Raw genomic sequence first — 24,728 nt, 5'->3', positions numbered from 1 at the left:
ACAGTGTTTGGCTCTCTCACCTCACAGCGAGAAGGTTCAGGTACAAATACTGGCCAGGGTTCTCCCTGTGTGTGCGTGGGTTTCCTCCAGGTGCTCTGGTTTCCTCACACAGTCCAAAACCATGCATGAGGTGAATTGCTGATGCTAAATTTGTCCCTAGGTGTGAATGTGAGGATTTGGTTGTTTGCCTCTCCATTTGTCCTTTGGACAGATGATCCGTCCAGTAAATACTATAGAAAAAATGTCATTAACAATGCATAATTGAGTGACAAATGATGAATATTAAATTATTGTAAAATTTTATTCATACAGAATTTGTATGGTAAAAGCCAGTTTCTGTTAAGATCTTAACATTGTAGGAGTAGTTTTTGTATGTTACAGGAAAAGACTTGTGACTTGGTGGAAAACAACCCTGAGAAATCTGTTTAACCAAAAATCGTGTCACAGTGAACATTCACTGTAAATTTTATTTATTATGCCAAGATGCACAAAAAACAAAAACACGAGATGCATTACATTGAAAATGTTTTATTTTGATTGAGTAAGGAACACAACACAGATCTGAACCAGTCAGTTCATTTGAGGATGGTGTCAGAATTTGCTGCAGAGAGAAAAAGAACAACAAATACTTCATAAACAAATTGTCATAATGAAGGTCGGCACATTAGAATTAAGAGAAAGATCTGTGTGCGAGGTCCAGTTGCACAGGGTGTGTATTTTTGCATTACCTTCAGAAAGCTGTTTGTAGATGCGCTCCTGCTCCTCTCTGGCTTTCTTCTCTTCCTCCTCAATTCTCCTCTCTTCTGCGCCGATGGGCTTCAGGTACTCTGAACAAAAACAAAGCCAGTTAGAACTACTAAGTATCACAATGAATCTCAAAGTTCAGCTCTGTTCCTGGACACTATGTGGATGATGCTTGTGTGACATTATAGAGACATTTAGTGAATACTTCCATGTATGTTCAGCTACATATTTAGGCAGCTACAATTTGAAAATGGAAATATGCTGGCTAATATGTGATGTATTAAAAACAAAAAAGACAACTTCAATATTAACTATTTTAAATGTTATTTCACGTGCATAGATAAACTTACCAAATCGCTGGTGGCCATAGAAAATGCCGAACAGGAGCGCTGACCACCTGGCCGTCTGAAAGACAAGATAAATGTCTGTCATTCAAAGCTGAGATCTGAAGAGGTTTTGTGTTTTCTCATCAACCGTGTCCAAACTTTCCTCTGAATCATTACTTTTTTCCGTCATTCCGTCAGTGTTGTTTTGGATCTACATGACCCTGGCTGAGCTTCCTGCTTTATGTGACTTAATAGCCAGCACAGGTGCTCATCAGTTGCATCAAATTGGTGTTTCGGATTAACCGGTTTCCATGTTAACTAGTGACCAACTCCCTTTCGCGTCCCTTATTGCTCCGGAAAACAGAACGTTAAAAAAAAAAATAAGGGCGTAGCAGATCTGCCGAATGACTTTTAACAAGGCTTTCCATGTGTCGTACCCGTTTATGAGTCTTATTTTAACATCCGCTATTACAAGCAGCAACGTCGGACGCTAAAGGAAGTCGGTCACCAGTTAACCGTGAAACCAGTTAGTCCGAAACACCAATTGCAGCGGGGGCGAAGTCCACACTTTTCTGACCTTCTAGCTAAAACAAACCATAACTCCGCAGATCGAGATCACAAACTGGGTTAATGCAGCTCTAAAGTTATCTAATAGTGAAAGTGAGGGTGTTAGGTGAGAAAAATGTGCAATATGTTGAATGTTTACATCCGCATTAGAGAAGACGTGTGCTCGCCTCTCAATGTCACCGAGAGCAAACACCGGCTGTTCTGCTTCTACAACGACTATTAACCATCACTTCACAACGCTGTGCGTACTGAGAGGTAAGTATATTGTCTCAAAATGTTGTACACGTTTTAATTATGTATACATAATGCTGTCAAGGGGGAAAACATAGCTTTATTACCTTGATGAGCGGCGACACTGCGACTGGAGGAACCATGATGAAGCGAGGGGTAGGAGTTCCGGACAGACAGGAAGTGACGTCAGACAAGACGACAGAAAGCGCTTAAGAGGATTAGGGTCACCTTAAAGAAAAGTCTTAATTTATTCATTTGTTAAAATTCTGACATAATAATAATGAGAATAATAATAATGTAATTATTTACACCATTTGACCCACCTGACCACAAGTATGCAACATTTTTACCTTTAATGCAAGATGCATTGACTTCTTAATGGTTGTATTTAATAGCTTTAACAATCACTTTGTTTTCTCCTGTTTTTCCTTGGTCAATCAACCGAGTCTATGTTTTGACATTTTTTGCTGTTTTTGAAACCTACACTCACACCGGGAGAACTTGCAAACACCACACAGAAAGGCCCGGCCAGTATTTGAACCCATGACCTGTCAATGTGAGGCGAAAGTGAAAGCCTAAATATGGCAGCCGGGTAAAAAATGTTTCCTGTATTCATCTGTCATTTAAAAAACAATGCATACATATGTAGTTAGTTACAAAATGAACATAATTCAACTTGCATAGTAAAGGTTAATTCGTGACCCCAAATTGCCCCGAGGTGTGAATGTGATTGCACTGTGACAGAATGGCAACCTGTGCAAGTTGTATCCTGCTCCCACCCACAGTTAGCTGGGATCGGCTCCAGCACCACATAACCCAGGATGAATGGATGGATGGATGTATAGATGGATAGATGGATGGGTGGGTGGAATTTCCATACAATCTTTTCTAGTTCCAAGATGTATTGTCATTAGCTCAGCTAATATATTGTGCTTCAGTACAAAAGGAAAATCAATGTCCGATTCTTTCTTGCCCGAGTCAATATTTTGAAGACACAAATCTGTCAAATTGGCCATGTTTAACCCAGCTCAGTACTGATCTGAGCACTATTATTCACCATGTTATCACATTTCCTCTCTCTCCTGTGTCTCACATATTTAGCCGTTACTTTTACTGTTTCACTGTTCCAGCACACAACTCAATAAAAACCAAAGTTTGGGCTTTCCACAAACTGAAATTATATATCAAAGTACATCCCCAAGATATAAATAAATAAATAGATAAATAAATAAATAAAAGGTCCAAAAAAAAATTCTAATAGCTGCCAGTAGAAGCTCCCCATTTAGTTCTTACCAAAAAAGTAATCATTGACCAATAGGTTAAACACAATATAAGCCTTTAAAAGCCTGCAAACACATCAAATCTAAGTTTTCAGGTATCAAACAAGAGTTCAGATAAATGTGACACGTACATATGGTCTCACTCTGTTAAGAATTCCGTTTATTTTCGTAATATTAGGTGAGATTTCATTACAATGACAGGATAAAGCAAGATGTGGAGAAGATAATTAAAAACAGCCGAAGAAAAATATACATTATGTGATCATTTCTCAGGAACGGTTTCATCAAAATCTGCACTAAACTTTACTCATAGCAAAGACATGCAAGTACAAAGTCAGATTATCACTTTCAATAAAAAGACCAATGGTAATTGAAATAAGCTTGTATACTTCAGCTACGGACCTGAAATCTTAAATTCGCAAAATATATGTACATTGACAGTGTTGTTGGATACTTGAATGCAATCCAAAACAGGAAAAATGAAGACAAAAACTACAAAGTGAGACATTTAAATACGGTTGTTCTCGCAATTATTTCCTTGTTTTGTGAGAAGCTGTAAGACCCAAAACTGGATTAAATAGTCTTGTTTTGTTAGATTGTTTTGTTTGAATCCTCTCTGTTTTCAGACTTTTCATACAAACACATCACATGTACAGTTTTTCAGCCATTCAGTTAATAATAAATATTGAGAATTTTTCTAGTTTCAATATAATGTTTACGTACAGCTTTTCACAGTCAACATCGTTGAAGAAATTCAATAAATAGCAAATCATGAAAACATCAGCATAAATCAATGTGGACAATGCAGGTTTTCTTTCTCTCAGTCGTTGTCATAGATGCAGTCTGAAAAGAAAATCAAATTACATTACAAAATTAACAAGTAAAAAGTGGTTTTCTCCCATGTGACATCCATACAATAATAACACGGAGATTAACATACCATCCCCGATATCATCGTAGATATCTCCATCACTGTAAACAAAAACAAAACTATCAGCACAAACGGCACGTTGTTTAATCTGCGTTCGACAGTGTGAAGTTATTGATACTTACTCCGTAACAATGTGGGAGGTTGAAACATAGCCAACTGCAAAGTACAGATTTCGGAGTTAAAATGAGAAGATAGAGTTCTGTGTTGAGCTATCGTGTTTGGTCACGTTCACACTGACGCTGATGGCTGCCACGCAACAGCCAGTAATTTGGAATTTAATCTTGCTTCACCAACTGAACCACAAGCCCCCATCATCACTTCATCATGTTTGATCAGAATAAACAGAATAAACCGAGACTCACACTTCCCATCCTCATTGCGGCATATCAGTTTGTTATCCACGGCTTTAACGATGACGTCCAGCTTCTCTCCGGCTTTTACTGACAGCTCTTTATAGCTCCACTTCTTATTAGTAAGCGTGTGGACGATGGTTACCTCGTACAAGGCCTGTATCTCCCCCTCATACTGAAAAAAAGGAATGAAGGTGACACTCTCAGCTCATGTAAAAAAAAAAAAACACTATTTACAGAAGCAAAAGGTGGGAACAGTTAAAAGGCATTTGAAGAACTCACTTTAAACTTCTTTCTAAACTCCTTTTCCTCCTTCTCAAACTTTTTCTGCTTCTTTGGATCCATTTCTTCAGTTCTGCCTTTACTTTTCAAGCCTGGAAGGCTTCATGAGAGACACAAACACAAGTCAGAAGAAGATTACATTAGATCAAGATGTGTCACATGATGAGGAAAGCTTGGTATTGACATTTGTCTAATTATATATATATATATATATATATATATATATTTATATATTTCTTTTTTTTTCTTAAATATTGATGTTGCCGTACCTGCTGATGGGAGGGGGAGGGGGTGCACTTTGAGAGTCCCCATCATCATAAATCTCCTCATCAATCGCTCCTCCCAGCTGATCTGCGCATTTATAAATGGCTATTTTATTGAGACTGCGTGCAATCAAACTGTCATTGCATTGTGTGCAGATGAACTGTTTATTGATGTGTTATTACAAATGATCTTCAACATTGCTTCTCTTAAGTCATAAATAACGGTATCGGGGGCTCACACTTAAAGCCTGAGGTAAGGTGGGTGGAGTTTTGACTGGAAGCAATAATCTCACAAGCAGACACCATCGGTGAGAGTAGATTAATGAGGAAGGTCTATATGAAATAGAATGAGGAATACCTGAGCGCCTCTCTACAGTGAACTGGCTGGGTGGAGGTACTCTGGCAAAACAGACGAAAAACATCATTAAAATGGGACCGAGGTTCATGCGGTTGTGAAATTATATCACTTCTTATACGTTAGAACTATGAGTTTTCAAAGTGTAAGGCAGGCTTCCCCCAAGAGGCGCAAAGACCTTTTCCCAGCATAATTTAGTTAAATTCAATATGTATGTAATATTTATGAAATCCATGTGGTTGAGGCTCTCTGGAGGGGAAGAGTGAGTCCCCTGCACTTTGAAAACCCAGGTGGAAAAATTAAAGCCTTAATTTATTGCTTTGGTTTTCTGATTGAGTCACAAATCAAACACACGTGCAGATTTTTCTGTATTTTATAGTTAGTAAAGTAACCAATAATAATCAGACATGCACAAATGATCTTCTTAGACTGCAATAATCACAACAAAACTGGAGATGTTTCAGTGTTATTCGGACAGAGTGATTTATCTTGTGTTAATCCGGGGGGAAAAAAATTAGTATTTGAAGGAAACATTATCTCGTGAGCTGCTGAAAAAGAGGAGTGATGACTAAAAGCAGTTAAAATTGGTAACAGGGGACAGAAGATCTGTGATCAGTCTTACAACTGAGTGTATTTTACTCTTTAGCAGTTGAAAGACGTCTGCTTCGGTCAAGAATTCGCAGGAAGACATTGGGCTTCGCAGGAGAAAACGTAGCCTCGGTGGGACTGGAAAACCAATGAGTGAAAAACTTCTATTTCATTAAAGGTTTTTTTTTAATACCTTTATCTTACCAGACAGTACAATGATCAAATGATCTGTTTTACAATTAAAGCCTGGCGAAAAGGGTTTCTTCCTTGAGTGTCCTTCTCCGTTCATAGCATCCAGAGTGAGGCAGTTCATCAAACACTTCAAACTTGTTTTACTTGTAACAATCCTTTTTAAAACTTGAACCACATCCCACCTGACTTCCAGGTTTGGATCAAGACAATCATCATATATTTCTCCCCCATCTCCTGGCAGCGGCGGAAGGACAACTGCAATAAGAGGAAGTGTAGTATTTATAGACATTAATGATGAAAACATGTTGCAATATATTGTGAATTTGTAAGCGTACCTCCTGGTCCATTACCACTGAGGAGGAGAGAGAAAAAAAGCCATTGGAAAAAATTTAGATTTTTTTTTTTTTTAATTATAACAACAAATTCAAGACATTGTCCTTACAGTAGCCAGTGTAAACTGAGCTTTAGATCTGGCTGGTAAAATGAGCTCATTGAGCCTATTCAGAAATTTTAATCATAGTGTGCACTTAGTTGTTTACTAGTGAAAGTGAAGTGGAAGCTGATTATTTGACATGTGATGGTACCTGTTCCCAGAAGAGACCACGTCAACGTCATCGTAGATTTCAGGTTCATAGGACTGCTGAGCCGGACGATTTTTCAGTGTGTTAAAATCGATTTCCACTGCGGTGGTCTTCACATAACCAACTGTCAAAGCAAAATAAACTACTGGGTCAGTTCTCTAATTGAGTTACAGTATTTTTATTTTTAGCCAAAATGAGTAAGTTATAGTAAAATATTCAGTTTAGAATTAATAGATGAGACTGAAAAATATTGTGGAAAATTAGAGTTAAAGTTAAAAGTCACAAGGCAAAAGGTAGTGAGAAAGAGAGAAGTGAAACGCACTCGATCCATCCGTCGTCCGCCCCAACCACTTTCCCTCTGGGTTTCCTTGGACACGAATAATGTCCAGACTCTCCCCTTGTTTCAGAGCCACGTCCGTTTTATTGCCTTTACAGTCGGTACGAGCCTTTCCCTGGTGAATGACCTCCAGAGGTCCAACCAACTGACACACACACACGCACACACACGCACACACACGCACACACACGCACACACAGAGCCATGCACGAACGTCAGCACACAGGCATGGAACAGCTTTTGGTTTATTGCACAGAAACAGAAAAGCTTCAGTTCACTCACTTTGAATTTCTTTCTTGCGTCTTGTTCCTTCTTCTCTCGTTCTTTCTGCTCCTTTTTCTCAGCCTCCAGTCGCTTTTTCTCCTCCCTCTCTGCTTTCTCCTTCTCTACTTTCTCCTGCTTTTCAGCTGCTTCCCTTTTGAGCCCAGAAAACACAAAGGAGTTGATGATTGATGGCGAAGTTGTTGTTGTAATGTGATTCAAAGCTTTGGTGAATAGAATAGAATTAATTGTCATATACGTATTCAGAAATGATAAAACAATAATACAAATCACATTTGACAACTTGGGGTTTTTTTGCCCATAAAGGTTACATCTGGAGGGGGTTGATTATAAAAGTTGTTTTATTTGTCTCATTGCAGAGGTTTTCAGGAGTCTGTGTCTTATTCTAGAGGCTATTAGCTTTTACTAAAATAAAATTGCGTCTGGTTCTTTACTTCCACCTGATACAGTATTTTGTGTGATTCTTGTAGTACTGCATAATAACCACGAGAGTGTAGTATTGGTACAATAAGACTTAAACAACTGAACAGCACAATAAACACGAGCTTAATAAGTTAATTACAAACAAGTGTGAACAATTTAAATGAGTGAAGAATACATTTTGGACACAATATTTTAAAACCTAAACTAAAACTAAAAGAAAGGGCAAACAAATGATGTGACATTGTCTCACCATCGTTCATCAAGATCCTCATACATCTCTCCATCATTGTCATCATCATTGTCATTTTCGACCTGGACAAAGGAGGTTCACAGCAATAAAAACACAAAATGCTTTGTTTTGTGCTTTCCACATTTATATCATGTACAAATATACACATGTGCTGTCTTTCCAAATGATTTATTTATAGAATTTTCACGACACTGATATATATATTTCTACCTACATCAATTTATTCTTCTTCATATTTAGTTGTCTGGTGCAGAACTTTTGATGGTTGTAATTGTACACTGAATGCTGCTGCTACTTCCACTCATAGTTTTTCCGTGCTTTGATTTGAATATTTCTTCAACCTCATTCTGGCTTTAGTCCATGATATGGACATTTTTAAAATATACTTAAATGGGTTTGAAATTATGCACACAATGTAATAATTTGTATTATTATTTCATTTCACTCATGTATTTAGAAACTACTTTGTTTATATTGTCCTTTTACTATAAACCCACAACCACACTAGTACAACTAGTACTGCTACCACAACTCAAAAATGCCACAACTACCACAACAATCGCAATAACAAGCAGGTTTTGATACTGCTACAACTACTCAAATAATCACAACTACTATAACAACTCCTACAACCAATACAACAACATAGTGCATCTACGTCACAACTGCAACAGCTTCAACAACTAAAGAACAATTGCAACAAGAACACCGAGCTTCAACTCCCTCCAAGTTCTGCAACGACAACCACGGCTACAATAATGACATCTACTGCAACACAATCACTACAACTAGCCACAATTCTTACGACAACTACTTTGCAAAATAACTCACCTTTGCCCTCTGACTCGGGTGGTCTGCAATAGACAGACAAGTCAGCAAGATTAGGACACAGATTGCTATTTGATTGATATATTTGTTATGATCAAATTCTTTCTCAAGTAAAATTGATAATTTTACAATAGTTCCTTATTCGTGTGGTACTAAGACCATGGCAACATGGTGGCTGTAACACATATTTTACGAAGCAGCGATGATCACTGAACCTGCAGATGGTGGTAAAGGAGGAGGAGAGCTGGTCAGTTCTTCCACATCGTCATAAAAGTCCTCCTGCGGGTTCCTAAACATCAGGACACAGTCCCACGTTAGGACACAGCTGCTGAGTAGACCAGGTCATTTACAAGCAAGTTTGTCTCTGTTTGTGCATGACTGACATGGTTCCTGGGTGTCGTGGGGGCAGACTCGGTACAGCAGGGGATGCAGGTTGACTCGGGGTCACATGGTTGCCGTGGTTACTGGGGTTAGAGGTCACAGGAGTCAGGATAATGGGTTTCTTCAATCCGGGACCTGTAATACAGAAGTAACATTCAATAATAAGACAATGTGCACCTCAAAATGCCATCAAAACAAAATAAACTCATCAGCAAAATCCTTTTTTTTGGAGGGGGGGGGGGGGTATACTTTGTGTAATTCGTTTATATTTTATGTTAAATTCGAGGCAGAATTTTTGGTTCCGCTTTGCCTACAAATACATGCAGATGAAGAGCGTGAACCTCTTTTTCAGAGAGATTGCTTGTTGAGCTTACTTCCCCATGTGGTGAAACAAGTTCAGCGAGGGAGAGGGGGTGCGGGGGGGAGAGGGGGGAGGTGAGGGAGAGAGAAAGGAGAAACTAGACAGGGAACTTAGCCGGGTCAGATAGAGGAACTAAGTGTGTTCGTGGGACATTGCTCTAAAACAACTGCAGTTTTTGTGCAACTTGCACTTATTCTGGACAGATGGTTAAAACAAACACATTTCGATACACCCAAAATGGACTGAATAATGATCACACGTCTGAAGAAGACTTTTGCTCTCCGTCTGAGAATCTACTCGACAACTACAAGCTAACAACCAAAAACAATTGCGTCAGTCTGTGAGGAACGACACATTTCACACTTCTGAAATGTGTCATCGGCGTCCGTTGAAAGGCAACAAAAGCCTCGGGCAACAGGAACACGCTCTTTGTTAAACACTCACGAGACCTGCAAACTGTTTTCCTACCTCCACACACACATATATACATATTTATTTCATCCTCCAACCAGGAAGGGCCTCGGAACTGAGAGCACATCCGTAAAATCCTTCCATAACATCCTGTGGTCCGTTCAAAGAAATCACGCTGACAGCTTTTTTTTTTTGCCTTGTTTGACTTGTTGTGTTTGCTGTGCACTGATTGGGAGCAGAAGAGCAAAGACATATCACACTAATGGGAAACAACTGGTGTGAATGCAGCCAACTGGGTGAGGTACTATTGCCTGTGGGACTGCATGTGTGTTCCTGCTGTCCGTCAGAAGTTTCCCCTCCTGAAGCACCAATCCTCACTTTCTGTTGTCCAGCTTTCTGTATCAATATGATGCATTTGTTCACCACATGTCCTTCTTTTATTCGAAGGAAAACATTAAAAAAAAGAGACATGCTGTACCATTTAGAAATGGCGGAGTTTTGAAATTAAGTAAATTGGTTGTTGTGTAATAAGAGCTGCATCACAGAGAACTCTTGACTGATTGACTGTATCACTATTAATCAGAAGTTGGAATTCAGCCATCAAGTAAACAATGAGATGTATGTGGTCTGTGTAGTGTGTGTCTACTTTGTGCAGCTTCCCTTGCAGTTTATGTCAACATATAAATATATTTCTATTGCAAAGTAAACCAGGAAAAGTCATTATATCTCTAACCACATGATATTTAAAGTAAATAGTTGAATATAAAAGGAAGTTTGTTTTGACAGGAATATTTTGTAATATTTAGCTTTTTTTTATTTTCATGACGGGTGAAATCATGAAGAATAAACCAAAAATGTCTTGAAATATATCACTTTATGTGCAATAAATAAAGTTTCAATGAATGGTTTGTAATAATTGAACTGAACATTCCTCTTATTTGCTATTTCTTTTAGATTTCACAACCATTGCAGATTTAGCCTCTCAAACTACAAACCTGTGGATTATTTACGATACACTTGAGTTATGCGTGCAGATGAGCAAATACAACTCACACGAATATTAACCCCCCCCCCATAAATCTACATAGCAATCGTGTGACAACCGCCACAGTGTGTTTGATACCGTTAGTATGGGAAAAAGTATCCTCTGCAAGTGAAGTTTACTGACAATTATTCGAGCAAAAGTAATTTTCCACATAATCTAGTATTGAGTGTTGTTTGTCTCCACTGGTATGAAGTATGGTGGTGATGTTGGGTAAAACATACTGTTGACCATTCAGTCCTGATATCGTTAGAAGTTGTTAACCAGAGTAATTCCAGTAACTCTAATGACGGAACGGTCAAATGATGATCTTTTTGACTTTTGGAGGAATGGGTGGAATGAAGTCATTTAGTGAGTCAGGGCCATGGCATGCATGCTGTATGAAAGTAAGAAGTTTGTTCCAAATCTTGAAAGGGGAAGCTTGCTTGAATCTAATTTTGTCTCTCAAAAAGCAATGACACCATGATGTGGCTGAGATGAACGATAACGTCTTTCCGTATGTCTGCGACTTCATTCGAATGTAAAAAAAAACAAAACAAAACAAAACTTTTTTCATAATGGAATATTTTGGTCTTTTGTGATTACAACACAGCACAAGATTTTAGGAAAGACCTACTTACCATCATTGGAGGGGTCAGCCCCTCTCTTAAATCTTTCCAAGTTGACTTTGGGGGGTCGGTTTGGCTTAGCAGGAGCAGAACCCAAATTGAGCGTGTTGCAGAGGGGGTTACGTTTTGGCCCTGAAGCAGCATGACCGTTAACGCTGCTGATGTGAGGTAACACCGCTGGTGGCTTCTTTAAGCTGGGTTTTTTACTGGCAAGAGGTTTGGGGGGAGGAATCAATTTTGTAGCGACTGGCGTCTGTGTGTTCGACCCGCCGCTGTCTGTCTGCTCAGCTTTGTCCTTGTTGAACATATTCTGAGCCGTCCTGAAGTTGGAAGAGGGTTTGAAAGTGGAGTTTGTCGGAGGTGGTGGCTTGTTCACAGTGTCTATGCTGGATCCTGGTGCGTCCTCACTCTGTAGCTTTAATTTCCCAATGCCGCTGGTTGGCTTGTGCTGTGGACTTGGTAATTTAGGAGGAATGATGCTGGTATTTGGTGCTGCACCCCCACCACTGTCTTCTTTCACCCAGCTGGGTTTGGATCCAGTTGCCAGAGAAGGTTTAGGAAAGACTGGTTTGGATTCGGACACATTGGAGCTAAGTGATGGTTTGTTTAAAGGAGGCTTCTGTCCCAGTGGTTTTAGTTCAGGCTTTCGAGGTTTATTTCCAATGAAGGGTTGGTTGTTTGTATCATCTTGAGTGTTGCCAAACCTGCTTGCTATGGATTTGGTTTTGTTTAACTCTTGTGTGTCTGTGTCACTTTTAGAGGACACTGTGTTTTTTAGGAAATTTGGTTTCGGAGTAACACTCGTGGCACTGCTGGAGAGGCTCTCCAAGACGGGTTTCTTCTGTGCAGCTGAGCCAGAGGACAGGGTGGAGTGAAGTGGCTGTCTGGGACGTCCGCCTGGCGTAGACGAAGTCTCATCTGTGCTTCCCCCACTCGCTTGGAAGCGAGCCATGATGGCCTTTATATCAGCCTTGTTTTCAGCCTGAAAAGAGCAACGAGACATTAGTAGATCACGGGTTCACAAAACTTAGTAGATTAAAAACAAAAAGATATTGAGTGGAGGTTGATATACAGGATGAAATAAAGAATGTTTGAATTCGAAGATGACAATACACGCGCCGCCAGAGAAGGTTTATCGGAGTCCCTGATTTTAGAATAGAGAAGATAGAAAGGCTTGAGAGTCGTCCTGACCTGAAAGAAAAGCTGTTTAGTATTGGCACATTACTGATAGGCCCAATCCCCATTGTCATCACTGCTACTCAGCCTACAAACACATATTTCTTAAAACTGCAGCACCTTTGAAAATGAAATAAACCAGTAGTCCTACAAACCCAAATGTCCTTACTTTTTGCACATAGTTTATATACAGACGGACTTCAATGCATGGATACCGAAAGCAAAACTGACCACATTAGTAAAAGAAAAAAAAACACACTAGATGGACTCAGGCTGACTTTAAATTTAAAAACGTAACGGAAAGTTACTAAGCTCTCTTAAAAAAAAAAAAAAAAAAAACCCACATAATTTCCTCTTGAGACATTGTCTTCTCTTATTCTGAAGGGTTTGCTCAGTCATTTTAGTGTTTGCATTCTCTGTGGTTATTCATTGAACCAGGTAGTTGGTCTTGTTACCTTCGTTCATTTACACAACACTTTACTACACACTGGCGGCGCTTCTAAAACGCAGATAAAACCATTTCCCGCATGACTGTGGCTCAGCAGGTCCACATGGTCTCTTTATGGCAGGCTTTGTGAGGCGGTCATGCTCAGGCCAGATCTGCACCTTGTACGATCACTATCTAATCACTTGCAACGCTTTTCAACCACAAAGAGCTGATGTATGTATGCCCAGATACTCTTGATAGATAACATTACACAATGCAACTTTTATAGCAATTGTATAGACTCACACAAGATAATTGGTATCTTAACATGCAGAAGTAAAGGGAAATACTAAGAACACTTCAAAATGATCTATAAATGGTCTAAAAACACATTTGAGACTGAAAACACACAGCATGTAGTTAATAAAAGTTTTGGATTTATTTCACTTGTTAATTGTTGCAGTTATGTGAAGTCAAAGGCAGTTGATGGTTGTTCAGAGTCGTAAAATCTCACAGAACGTAGCTCTTGGACCTCCTTCGTGAGCGCAGCAGATTGAGCAGTGCGTTTGCAGGGACATTGGTGCTTTTATTCATAAAAACACAACTATTAGTTAAGTATATCCTCATGTTATTTTTTTTAATTTAATTTTAACAGAATGTTATCGCCATTTACTAAATGAGATCACGCCGTAGCTTCCTAACCGCCTGTAAAATTTTTAAGTAGTGTTTATAGCTCAATGAACTCACTTTCCTTCATGTTTCTAGTGTTATCATGCAAACACTCACTCACAAGTTGTTGATGCCATGTGTCCTTGTATCCTGGTGATAACTATTTATGAAAAAAAAAATTACACATCTGAAACCACAGCATGAACCAGTTTCCTGGCTTGTGTTTGTCATAAACATATCATCAGTTTGACATGTTGAGTGTATGTATCTCAGCAAAATATATATTCACTAGAGGGAAAGTGGATATTTACTAAATGATATAAACACGAACAAGATTGTATTCCACTTTTGTTAATTATATGAAAAGGTCTCCAGTGTTTGGGGTAAATATAAAGTATATATATGTTTCTTACGTTAATTTAAAGTATCTGACTTGTATATAGTGGTAGCTTAGCTTATACCTGTGTGGGTTTTAAAGCCTATTTTATCATTTCATTTGCTCTCTATTACATTTATGATTTCAGTCTTTAAAATATACATTATTTTTGATGGATAACTTATCTTATTACTTTTAATTAGAATTTCTCCTCAAAAGTTAAAAGAGGAAAACATTTGTTAGGAAAAAACACACAGTACATGTTGTATAAATCAAGATTAATAAATGTAATGATAGCTAATCCCAGTGGCAGTAACTCCTATTCTAATATGACCTGTTGGGAGTCACAAACACTGAACCAGGAAGTGGAGATAAGAGGGCATACAGCTGCTGCTGCTGCAGAGGAGTGAAAGTGAATGACGTAATAGACAGAAACTTAAAATGTCCTGTCAAGCCCAAGTTCTAACTTAAAACACATTAAAAGTCTCACGATATAACAATTGCAATGACAGATATGATATTACCGCTATGCATTATATGATAACATGGTGTTGTTTTAAATAATGGAAATCAGTAATAATAGACAATAATTCGATCTTACTGTCACTATTATTATCTTTTTAAATTAAAATAGGATAAAGGCAGGTTAAACTAATTTATATTATCTATTTCTCATGTTTCGGAATCCGTAATTAATGGATCGATATGAAGTGATTTGAGTTAAGGTTTGTTTTTTTTCTTTGAAGAAAAATGTTTTTGTTCTTAAAATTGATAAAAGTAAAAATGTAGCTAAAAAAATTTTTAAAAACCCAAAACAATAAAAAAAACTAATTCATACAACTATAAAAAAAAATGTGAGCAGATTTGAATTATTTCCATGATATCCAAGTGTTAACCTGGATGCTTTTCAAGTCCTTCTGTCCTTTTAGTCTAGTTTTGAATAATAGCGAGAAGCACTGATTCAGTAGAGCTCATGAGGCCCAAAAGAGGCTTATTATACTCATAGTGTATCTTAATATGATCACATACTTGCTGTGTGAATTAGCACAGATTGGAAGACTTATTAAAAGATGTTTAGTTAAATGTTAAATTTGCCACTATGTATGGTCATGAATTCACTGTACATCAACTGTTTTCTTTTTGTGAGGAGAAAAAACTGTGTTCTACTGTCGACCTCTAATATTTCAGTTCAATGTTCAAAATATAGTTTAGAGGCGGAGTGTCACTTCAGAGGTGCCAGGAAATCTTTCACCGTTTGCTTCTTAAAACAAAGTGCTGACTTTGGGCCCGAAATGTGACTGAATATGAAATGATAGGAAAAGAAAAAGAGGAAAGTTCCTCCATATCACTTCTGTTTCTCAGCCACAGTTAACTAAAAATTACCCAATCTGTGCTGTTACCGCTTCTCGAAATGCGTTTGCACCAAAATTGCATTTTAATGGAAAAACACCTACAGATGTTGTCACACACTCGAACCACTTCTCAAAATATCCGTGCAAAAATAGAAAGGAAGAGGAGGAAGGGGAGGACAGGCAGTAGGCTCAGTCAGGTGACCTCGAGAGTGCACAGGTTAGTTCGGTTCTCTCACAACAATGACAGTTGTGGTTCATACCAGCTCATTTCTCTGACGGACATGCAAAGTTTGGAGTTTGCATGTTCCTCCGATAGTCTAAGGAACTAGTCTAAACTGGTAGATGGATGGAACATCTGGATTAGATTGTGATACTTAGTGTCAGTATTAGAAAAACCCTGACAAACTATCAAGATCTACCACATAACAAATTTTAACATGAAGTCTATCTATCCAGCACAAAGCTATGCATTCAGCTGGGTTTGCTTTGTTGCTTGTTGACTATACAAATATACAGTAAAAAGCCCCTCGTACTGCTTTGAAATAATGAAGAACCGAAAGAAATCCATACAATACAACAAGGCACCCTGCTTTATGTTTCCAGTTTGATGAAAGAGGCAGCTCAGTGTTGAATACACGACACCGAGAAGCTCCAACCACCTGAGTTCACCTGACACAGTGTGCTTAGAAATGGGACTGAAGTGCTTCTAATACCAAACATATATTTCAAAACAGTGCTTCCATAGGACTAAAATTTGGCAAAATGGTCAAAGGACTTTGGTTGCACAAATAATGAAACTTGTGCAAGTCTCATAAAAAAATTGCTGTAAATGCAGAACAAGCAAGAAACTCTTCGCATTTGACGGGAAACTTGAAAGTAATCTGAATAGCAAGAAAGTGCATATCTAGAGAAATTTAAGTTGATCATTAAATGACTACTCACCATCTTGAGGACAACAACCCTGAATGCCGCTACAAGGTCTGGCTGGTTGCAGGTTGAAGTGTTTTTCTCAGTGTGAGTTTCAAATGGTTTCACTGCGAAATAGTGGATGACAAAGTGTGACCAAACACTCAGTGTGTGAGTCTGCCTGTTTGTCGGTGGGGGAAGTGTTCTCCAGTTCTGTCGGACGCATTATAACCATTTGTCAGTGACTACTTCCTCTCCCAGTCAGTGAGTGTGTGTCCTGAGTGAATGTGAGTGTTACAGCCTCTGTTATCAGTACTATTTGATCTTCATGGATTTGCGTGTCCCTGGCAAACTCCCAGTTATTTCCTCGTGTGCTGCTGTGTACACACACACACACACACACACACACACACACACACACACACACACACACACACACACACACACACACACACACACACACACACACACACACACACACACACACAGGAGGGAGGGAGTGAAAAATGCCAACCCTATGGAACTGTTTACATTTTTTTTAATAATGAAACACTATGAGGCAGTGAAAAGCTGTAACGGCTTTAATACACAATAGAGCGATCCCTGCTGTATCAGGAACCACATCAGCGTATTACAGGACATGTTAATAGCCATTTCAATGCTATTACGGAATGCAAACACCTAAGTGTGGGTTACTATGTCACAAACAACAACACCATCATCTTAATGTGTGCTAAGATAGAATAAGAAACCCCACTCATAAGTTGCAGTTATTGAGCAAATACTTATATTAGTTATAAACTGAAGTTCCTGAGAGCTAAATGTGTGGTTGTTTGTGATTATTTCTGACGTGCTACAATGGCTACACACTCGTGCATGTGTCGTTGACCTTTGCAAACCTTTGCAAACAACTGACTGAATGGAGGGAAAACTAGTTTGTCCAGTTGTGTTGGTGAAAACGTTTAAGTTGTGGGTAATTACATCCTTAAATTGACGCCACACACAAAAGCTCCCAGTTGCTGCTTGCAAATGCAGCGCATGCAAACTCCACGAGTGTCAGACTGTGAAATGTGTTTATTATCGTTCTACTCAGATGATGATGTTGTTAAAATATTTCAGCAGACACATTTCTTAAGTTATAGTTATAGTTATAGTGTTTAAAGACAAACATATAAACTAATGAGAAAGTTAAAGCGTGACATTGCGGTTCGGTAGTTAGCACTGTTTGCAGACGGATGAAGAATTATAATGAATGACTTTTCGGTGTGAAATGTACACGCTATACCTGTGCTTGTATGTTTGGATGAACATTACATGACGTGGTTCGACACTACTGTGTCAAATACGGGTTGGCGCAAAAAGCCAAGTAGCCATCTGGTGGATGTCTGTTGTGCAGTTCAGTACAACTTAAAGCTCATTCTGATGAGTCAGTGTAACACATCTTTTTTACCATTTCTTTTTTTCCCCCTGTTTGTTTGTTTTTCTCTTAGGGCCATATGCAGATGTGACTGTATTAAACCTTCTGCACTCACTTACTATCCTGCTTTGCCTTTATTCTGCCATTATTGATCAGCGGCAGCAACATTTTTGATTATCTTTGTTTGCTTAAGAAATTAACTCCTTGGTAGCAAGCACAGTATGTGGTACTGTCACACAGAGCGCTTGCTATTGCCATCAGGGCATGAACTGAAATAATGTTGCTCATTTAAAAACCCATGTTATTTAGGAAGTAGCCCATGAGACAATTCATTTCACCCTCTCAGCTGTCGTGTTCAAGTACTTCCTAGGGTTCAGGCTTAAAAATACAATACTTTTTTTTTTTTTTTACAGAAAATTAGTTTACAAGTATATCCTTGTATTATTTGTTGTCTGTTGTGTGTTTTTTTTTCTCTTTCATTCTGTCTTCTTTGCAACTTTGTTTTAAAACATCATCTTAATTTTGTGTTTTTACACCGCCGTACTTAAGTTTTTCTTTCTCACTAAACGTTGCTTTAAGATACTCTTTTGTGTGAGTTGCGTGCCATTTTACTCCTCCCTGGTTTGTGTGAGACGGATGAGTTCACTGAAACAAAGTCATTGTGGAACACTTGGTACGGCTGTCGTGTAGTAAGATTTTGTTTTCAGCAAACGAAAGACTTTTTTTTTTGAAGAAGTCAGTCATTGTTTTATGGAGAACTGCTGTTAAAGGTTTCCCACAGGAAGAGTCAAAAGAGTTCAACAACTCTTTGTTTCAGTGACCCGGAGGCCTCTGCAGGCCGCAGTTCTTTAAAGAAACAGATGTTCAAGTGACGTTAAAGAAAAAACGAACTTGTTTCAGCTAAATGAAGTTTCTCCTCCTGCGTCACAAGCAGGGGAATTCGCTTTTTGTATATTTCACACACTAAATGTGTTGGTGAAACCGTGGACAGATGTGCGGCCAAAAAGCTTGATTTGCTTTCATTTGAAGGCTACACATATGCTTTCATTAAGACTTGAATGAAACCATGCCAATATTCGGTCTTCGTATGTATTTTTATTGGTTTAAAAAGCATCCAGCCTTTTTGGTCTGGTAACCAACAAATAGCATCATGATTTTTTTATTAACACTTTACAAACTGAGTCCTAAAAATATGTTGTTGTTTTTTGTTTTTTGTTTAAAGGTCATTGTTTATTTGTTTGCTTGTTGTGTCAAATCCACATGTTGCTGCATTCCTGTCTCTTCTCAAGAATTTAGATACATCTTCCTCCGTTCTCCTTTCCTTCATTACTCCTCTGATCGGTGATACAAGTACGAATCCTCCGCTCTTTCATATCCACCATAGTGTTCCTCTTCGCTGCCTCCTCTTCCTCTCTCCTCGGGGCAGTGGATCCCCAGCCTCTTCTGCAGCTTCTCCTCCTGCAGACGGAGCTCCATTGAGTCCACCAGGTCGTAGACGTTATCCAGGGACCACATGGGCGACGGGAACCATGCCTTGACGTCACCGTCCTTCCCCACCACCAGCATGCTGAAGTAGTCTTTGCTGATCTTCAGCTGGTCGCGAAGATTGTTGACGATCTCACGCGAGAGTGTCTCAACCTCACTCTGACTACGACCTGGACAAATGACAAAAACTTAGTTGTACACTTTCTGCAGCATAGTGTGACCAAGTGAATGAAATAGAACATGCTAGTTGGGATGATTATACATTTTCACCCATTTTCTTCATCATGACGATAGATGGTGACATTTAGTCCTAAAGGCTGATAACATTACAGCAGCATGTTTTCAAGTGAATGTCCACAGCATTGCCAATGAGTCCCCTCGTATCTCCACCAAACACTTACCATTTAAGGGAAAAAGCTCAACAGTTCCTGTTGCTTTTTGTCCACTTCCTGTCAACTTTAACATGGCGAAGTGACGAATACCTACGGAAAGGTCCAAGAAACTGTCATTTAGCAGGAAGAACTAAATACAGTATTATTGTCAGAAAAGCTCATACAATCATAGGACAATATCATTACAATACATAGAATGCAATATTTGGGGTCGTGCATATGTTAAAGTCACCTAATAGGATCCATATGGGCGGGTTCAACAGCCACCTCTTTTTGCAGGAATAGAGAAAACATCTGCTTTTTCTTTCTGAATGTGATTGTATTTGCTATGTAATTCCTTCCAGTAATGCCAAATATAGTTGGTCCTACTGCACGTGTTTCCCTGTGTTTTGAGCAGGGAGAAACAACGGCAATACTCCTATGTCACACAAAAGCAGCATTCGTGTGTCGTGTTACTCACCCAGGTGACACCCCTGACCACTGAGAGCGGAGAGCTGTTGTTGGAGAGAGTAATCATCTTCAGAGGGAGCAGAGATGAGCAACAGTCTCCTCTTAGACATGAACCTGGACACAGATACAGACGAATGAGGAATGTTTAAAATTAGTTGCCTAATAAAGCTGCAGTCGTTCAGACATGACTCTACCTGAGCAGTGAGTTTTCAACCACCGGCTCTTGTGCATTTTTAGAGCAGACTGAAGGAATCCTCCTCTCTTTCTCTTTCTCTGAGTGCCTCGAGGGAAAGTTGTCAATGTACTCAAACAAAGCTGAGCTTGATGGAGGAGCCTCAAAAACTCTCTGGGGGTCAAAGACAAAACCTGATTAATCATAAAGAGAAATGCATGCTTTAAAATGTCTTTGCGAGCGACACCAATTGCAACAGTTCCTACAAAAACAAGAACAAAACGCAACGACAAAGCATAGGGATATGGCTCATGACCTTTATGTTGCCACTGTGATAACCCAGATAAAGACTTATCTTGACATGCTACCGGGCTGGCTGATGATTCCGGAACTCGCCTGAAAAATCCTGAACGAAAGTGATATTTGATGTTCTCACTCCAAGCAGGTAAACAAGACAACTCCACATGTGAAAAAGAGAACTAACTGGGTTTCACTGTGGAAAGGACGTTTTCTTTCCCAACTGCTGCAGTTGTGCTGAGTTAACTTAAGCAATGGTAAACTGAACTGAACAGAAATGGACTCAAGAGTAGCAGTGTTTAAAAAAAAAAAAAGTATTTCTACTTATCAAACTACACATCATGGGATTAGAATGAAATTAGAATAGCTTACATTTGATTTGATGTCATAATCAGTGACGGTCATTGAAAAGAGGTCAGAGGACGACAGGCTGAGCTCCGTCCTCAGCAGAGAGATCAGGTCTGGATTGGAGAACTGGTCGGATCGGTCACTGAGACGAGGCTCCGACTCTGAAACAAAGCATTGGGTATATGTCTCACTTAAGAAAATAAGAGGAATGCCAGGAACACTCTGCAGGGTGAAGCAATGCATTAATTACACCCCAAACACCCACAATCTCACAAATGTTAAATGTTGCAAATACTTATATTGACTTTCAGATGTTTGAATTTGTTATATTGGCCTCAGGTTTCTATTATTTGTACTTAGGTGTTAACATCATAGTTTCAGTCACTTCACAAACAAAAGAGATCAACAAGATAATTTTAAAATGGTGCTAATTGAGGCACTCTTGGTAAGTGTTGAAATTTGGTGAAATACACGCGTCTGAGGTACGTTCAGTTCAGACCTTCAGAGAATTATGAAGTGACTGCACTGCAAAAAAATTGTAGCCCATATATAAGATATCAACAATCAATTGAGGAAAATTATTTAAAAATAGTGAAATTATCTATCCACGCATTTCAGATCAATTTTTTTGTGGTGATTCTGTCTCCTCATTTACAATGTTTTACTTATCTGCAGCACCTGTCATATTGCGGATGCACTTTGGAGAAGTGCTAACTAAACGTTCCAGACAAAAATATTTAAATGCACATGACACATGACACAACTCTATGCGTGCCTCTTACCCAGCTGTTGGTGCTCCAGCGTGAGTGTGGCTTGGCTGCCTTCACCAACAAGAGTTACCAAAGTGATCTTTCTGATGGCGAGTTGACAGTGTTGCTTCTTGTTCTCCTCGTTCTGCTGGATGTATAGCGTTGCATCGCGGCTGGGTGTTGATATCACCTTATTGGAAGAGGGCACAGAAGGTATAGTGAGTGGGTCTCCTCACATCTTTTCATGTGTTTATAATGTAGATTTCAGGAAAGAAAAAAAAAAAGATTGGCACTAAAACAACTGAAAGAAAACAGTGCTAAAAGGTCTTGAAAATGCCTCACCATCAGCCTTCTTGTCCCTTTTATACCATCCAAAAACTCCTTTAGGGCGGTTTTATCTTTCTCACTTGCCTCTTTATTGGACTTTTTCCCTCTTCCTTTACCTTTCTTCCCCTTTTTCCCTTTGCCTTTTTTCTTAGAGCTCTGTTTCTCCTGTGTGTCCATCTTTTCATTTGGTTTGGTTTTATCTTCATTGTTTTGCCCGGCATGTTTGTTCTTTCCTTCTTCGACTGGTGAGTCGGGCCTAAAATAAAAACAAAAATGACAAAGGAGTTTTAATAAAACCTCAATCTGGTGTAAAGACACCGAAATAATCATGACACAGCAAATAGGCTACTGTAATCAAAACATAACTGGTGACATTTTCACATAATCACAACAATAGCACCTGGCTTTCTTTAGATGCTCATTTCTTGAAACAGATGGAGAACTGGACACTTTTTCCCTTGCATTAGATGTCACCCGATCCACAGTGCCATGGTCCTTCACCGTCTGAGATCCTGCAGAGGGCGTCTTACGGATGACAAACCTCGAACGCCCATTAAGTATATCCTGGATTTTACTCTTCAGAGCAGCTTTTTTATCCAAAGGAGGTTTCCGTTGCATTGCCATCACAGAAGTCACATTTCCTCGCCTCTGGGGGCTCAGCACCATCTTTTTCTTCATCTTTTTAACCACAAGCTTCTTTTTTGTGCTTTTACACCTAAAACCAGAAACACAATGAATACGCTCAGTGGAACATGGTCGTCAACACAACACACGCTAATGTCTCTTATGATGACCTGCATCATGATGATAAAATAAGTGAAATCCATAAGTAATGTTTATATAATCGAACAAACATTTTTAATAGAAATCTAATGGAAAGAAAACGTGATATAATGAAACCTCATATTGGGTCCTTTTCTGGTCATCTTCTCCAGCTTTCTCACTGGAAACTGATCAATAAGCTCCAAAATCGCTTCAGTGCGGACCGGATAAGGGAAGCGTTCACTGACCCGCAGGTTCTTCTTCATTACCAACATGTTGAACTCCTGAAATTGTGAGTACAAGCCCAAAACATGGCAATTGGTAAGTCACAGTAGTAGTCAATGAGCTAAGACAAATTGAAGTGTTGATGGTTACTTGGCTGTTGATCTCCAGGTGGTGCAGCAGTTTGGTGACAGTGTCAGGATCCAGACTTTCCACTATGGCTTCCCCTTGAAGAGTTGTCTTCTGGATCCGACCTTCCATCATGGCATTCTGCACGATGGTTATAATGAAGGTGTCTCTTTCCGCCAAGCGGCAGTTCAGACCTTTCTATGAGAAACAGTGAAAGCGACAAAGACATGTAAGTTATCAATCAATCAATCCCAACAAAACCTGGAAAAAGAAAAAAGACTAGCTGGTTTGAAACATGTAGTACCTGCTCTGTATCTTCGAGTTGTTTCTCCATCATGCGAAGATAGTGGTCATTGTGTGAAGGAGCTGTGATTACCCATAGCCGCTTTTTCCCTAGATGGTGAATGGAGAGGTTGTGGAAACAGTAAGTTTGTGAAAGTCAATCACACATGCTTTAATTGATCAGATGATTTATCCTTGCCTGCAAAGTCAGCCAAGAAGTCTTGCTCTGGAGCGAGGCTAGAAGATAACTCTTCAACTCTCCTGTTGTCTCCATGCTTGCTATTTTCTTCTTCCAGTCCTAATCCATGCTGGACACCTGGGGGGAGGTCTGAATAATCCCCCCAATCCCTTACATTGGGATCCAACTGGTCCTTGGACTTGCTTCCATGAATTCCCGACCAGGCGTTAAGCAAGCCTGGGTAGCTGAAGCTCCAAAAAGTAGAAAAGAAGAACAAATAGTGCGAGGTGTAAAAATGAAACATCTTTACTGCAACACAGCTGCAAAACTGGCGTGGTGGTCAGCTGGAACTGCTGAGCAGCTCATAAGTCCTCATCTGGAAAAATCCGACATTCGTGTAGTTTTGTTGTCACCCCTGGGAAACAAGGAGAGTATGATTTGAGAGTTTAAAAAGCTCAGAAAATATCCATTAAAGCAGTTTCCATGCTTTCAAACCAAAATCCAATGCTCACTGTGAGCTGCTGCACTGTGTATCCAGAGAAAAAGCAGGTGGATCAAATCTGGAATCTGAAAGGTGAATGGAAAACAAAGACTCTGGTGATGTTAACCCCTCGTAGCCTCAGAGAGACTGACTGCGAGAGACATTCGCTCTGCTTGGAGAGTCCTGGTTCACATTAAAGCCGGCGATCGTTAACAGGAAACCCCTGGAATTTTCTGCGACTTCAAAGGATTTTCTTGCAGCAAAAGGAAAATCTCCTTTTCTCACTCCCCCTCTCTTTCACACATATCATCCCTTTGTCTTTGCTTTGTCTCACAGTGATGTCCATTATCAATAAAACCCCTGATCTCACTGAAACAAGAAAGTTAAGTAAACAAAAACAAAAAAAATGCAGGGTTTTTTTTGTTTTTTTTGGGGGGGGGGGACTTTTTTCCCCTCCGAAGTTATGTGAATCTGTATATAAATACACGATCATACGGGCAATATTGTTCTTGCATTGG

General features: G+C 39.3%; 3 protein-coding genes across 3 annotated transcripts; all 3 read right to left on the bottom strand.

Moving 5' to 3' along the window:
* Positions 1–508: 508 nt before the first annotated feature.
* Positions 509–2,032, bottom strand: atp5mea (ATP synthase membrane subunit ea). The gene is made up of 4 exons (XM_080510672.1): positions 1,976–2,032; positions 1,095–1,149; positions 729–827; positions 509–601 (listed from the first exon to the last, which is right to left on the bottom strand). Exons 1-4 carry the CDS (start codon positions 2,009–2,011, stop codon positions 576–578), a joined length of 216 nt encoding a protein of 71 aa, XP_080366798.1. The 5' UTR covers positions 2,012–2,032; the 3' UTR covers positions 509–575.
* Positions 2,033–3,351: 1,319 nt separating this feature from the next.
* On the bottom strand, positions 3,352–12,616 carry fyb1b (FYN binding protein 1 b; the record flags this gene model as incomplete). Its single annotated transcript, XM_080509913.1, has 17 exons — positions 3,352–3,991; positions 4,089–4,120; positions 4,202–4,235; positions 4,442–4,604; positions 4,712–4,811; positions 4,981–5,062; positions 5,333–5,373; positions 6,292–6,364; positions 6,445–6,461; positions 6,694–6,814; positions 7,013–7,172; positions 7,310–7,442; positions 7,983–8,044; positions 8,814–8,836; positions 9,026–9,099; positions 9,194–9,326; positions 11,626–12,616. 17 exons carry the CDS (start codon positions 12,614–12,616, stop codon positions 3,969–3,971), a joined length of 2,262 nt encoding a protein of 753 aa, XP_080366039.1. The 3' UTR covers positions 3,352–3,968.
* Positions 12,617–18,681: 6,065 nt separating this feature from the next.
* ccdc80l2 (coiled-coil domain containing 80 like 2) lies at positions 18,682–23,649 on the bottom strand. Its single transcript, XM_080510703.1, has 11 exons — positions 23,574–23,649; positions 23,294–23,467; positions 23,057–23,202; positions 22,557–22,871; positions 22,172–22,412; positions 21,863–22,019; positions 21,105–21,241; positions 20,458–20,609; positions 20,274–20,377; positions 19,823–19,903; positions 18,682–19,591 (listed from the first exon to the last, which is right to left on the bottom strand). Exons 1-11 carry the CDS (start codon positions 23,604–23,606, stop codon positions 19,263–19,265), a joined length of 1,869 nt encoding a protein of 622 aa, XP_080366829.1. The 5' UTR covers positions 23,607–23,649; the 3' UTR covers positions 18,682–19,262.
* Positions 23,650–24,728: the final 1,079 nt, after the last annotated feature.

The sequence above is a fragment of the Blennius ocellaris genome (assembly GCF_963422515.1).
Source record: "Blennius ocellaris genome assembly, chromosome: 15".
NCBI lineage: Eukaryota > Metazoa > Chordata > Actinopteri > Blenniiformes > Blenniidae > Blennius > Blennius ocellaris.
The sequence above is the reverse complement of the archived record's forward strand: the minus strand, read 5'-3'. Positions and strand labels throughout refer to the sequence as shown.

Excerpts from the sequence above, each read along its gene's own strand:
- atp5mea (XM_080510672.1), bottom strand. The coding sequence starts at position 2,011 with ATGGTTCCTCCAGTCGCAGTGTCGCCGCTCATCAAG. Across the intron at positions 1,150-1,975 it reads CAGTGTCGCCGCTCATCAAG|ACGGCCAGGTGGTCAGCGCT; the intron begins GTAATAAAGCTA and ends CTTGTCTTTCAG. Across the intron at positions 828-1,094 it reads CTATGGCCACCAGCGATTTG|AGTACCTGAAGCCCATCGGC; the intron begins GTAAGTTTATCT and ends GTTTTTGTTCAG.
- ccdc80l2 (XM_080510703.1), bottom strand. The coding sequence starts at position 23,606 with ATGATGGAGAAACAACTCGAAGATACAGAGCAG. Across the intron at positions 23,468-23,573 it reads AACTCGAAGATACAGAGCAG|AAAGGTCTGAACTGCCGCTT; the intron begins GTACTACATGTT and ends TGTTTCTCATAG. Across the intron at positions 19,592-19,822 it reads TGAGCTTTTTCCCTTAAATG|GTCGTAGTCAGAGTGAGGTT; the intron begins GTAAGTGTTTGG and ends TCATTTGTCCAG.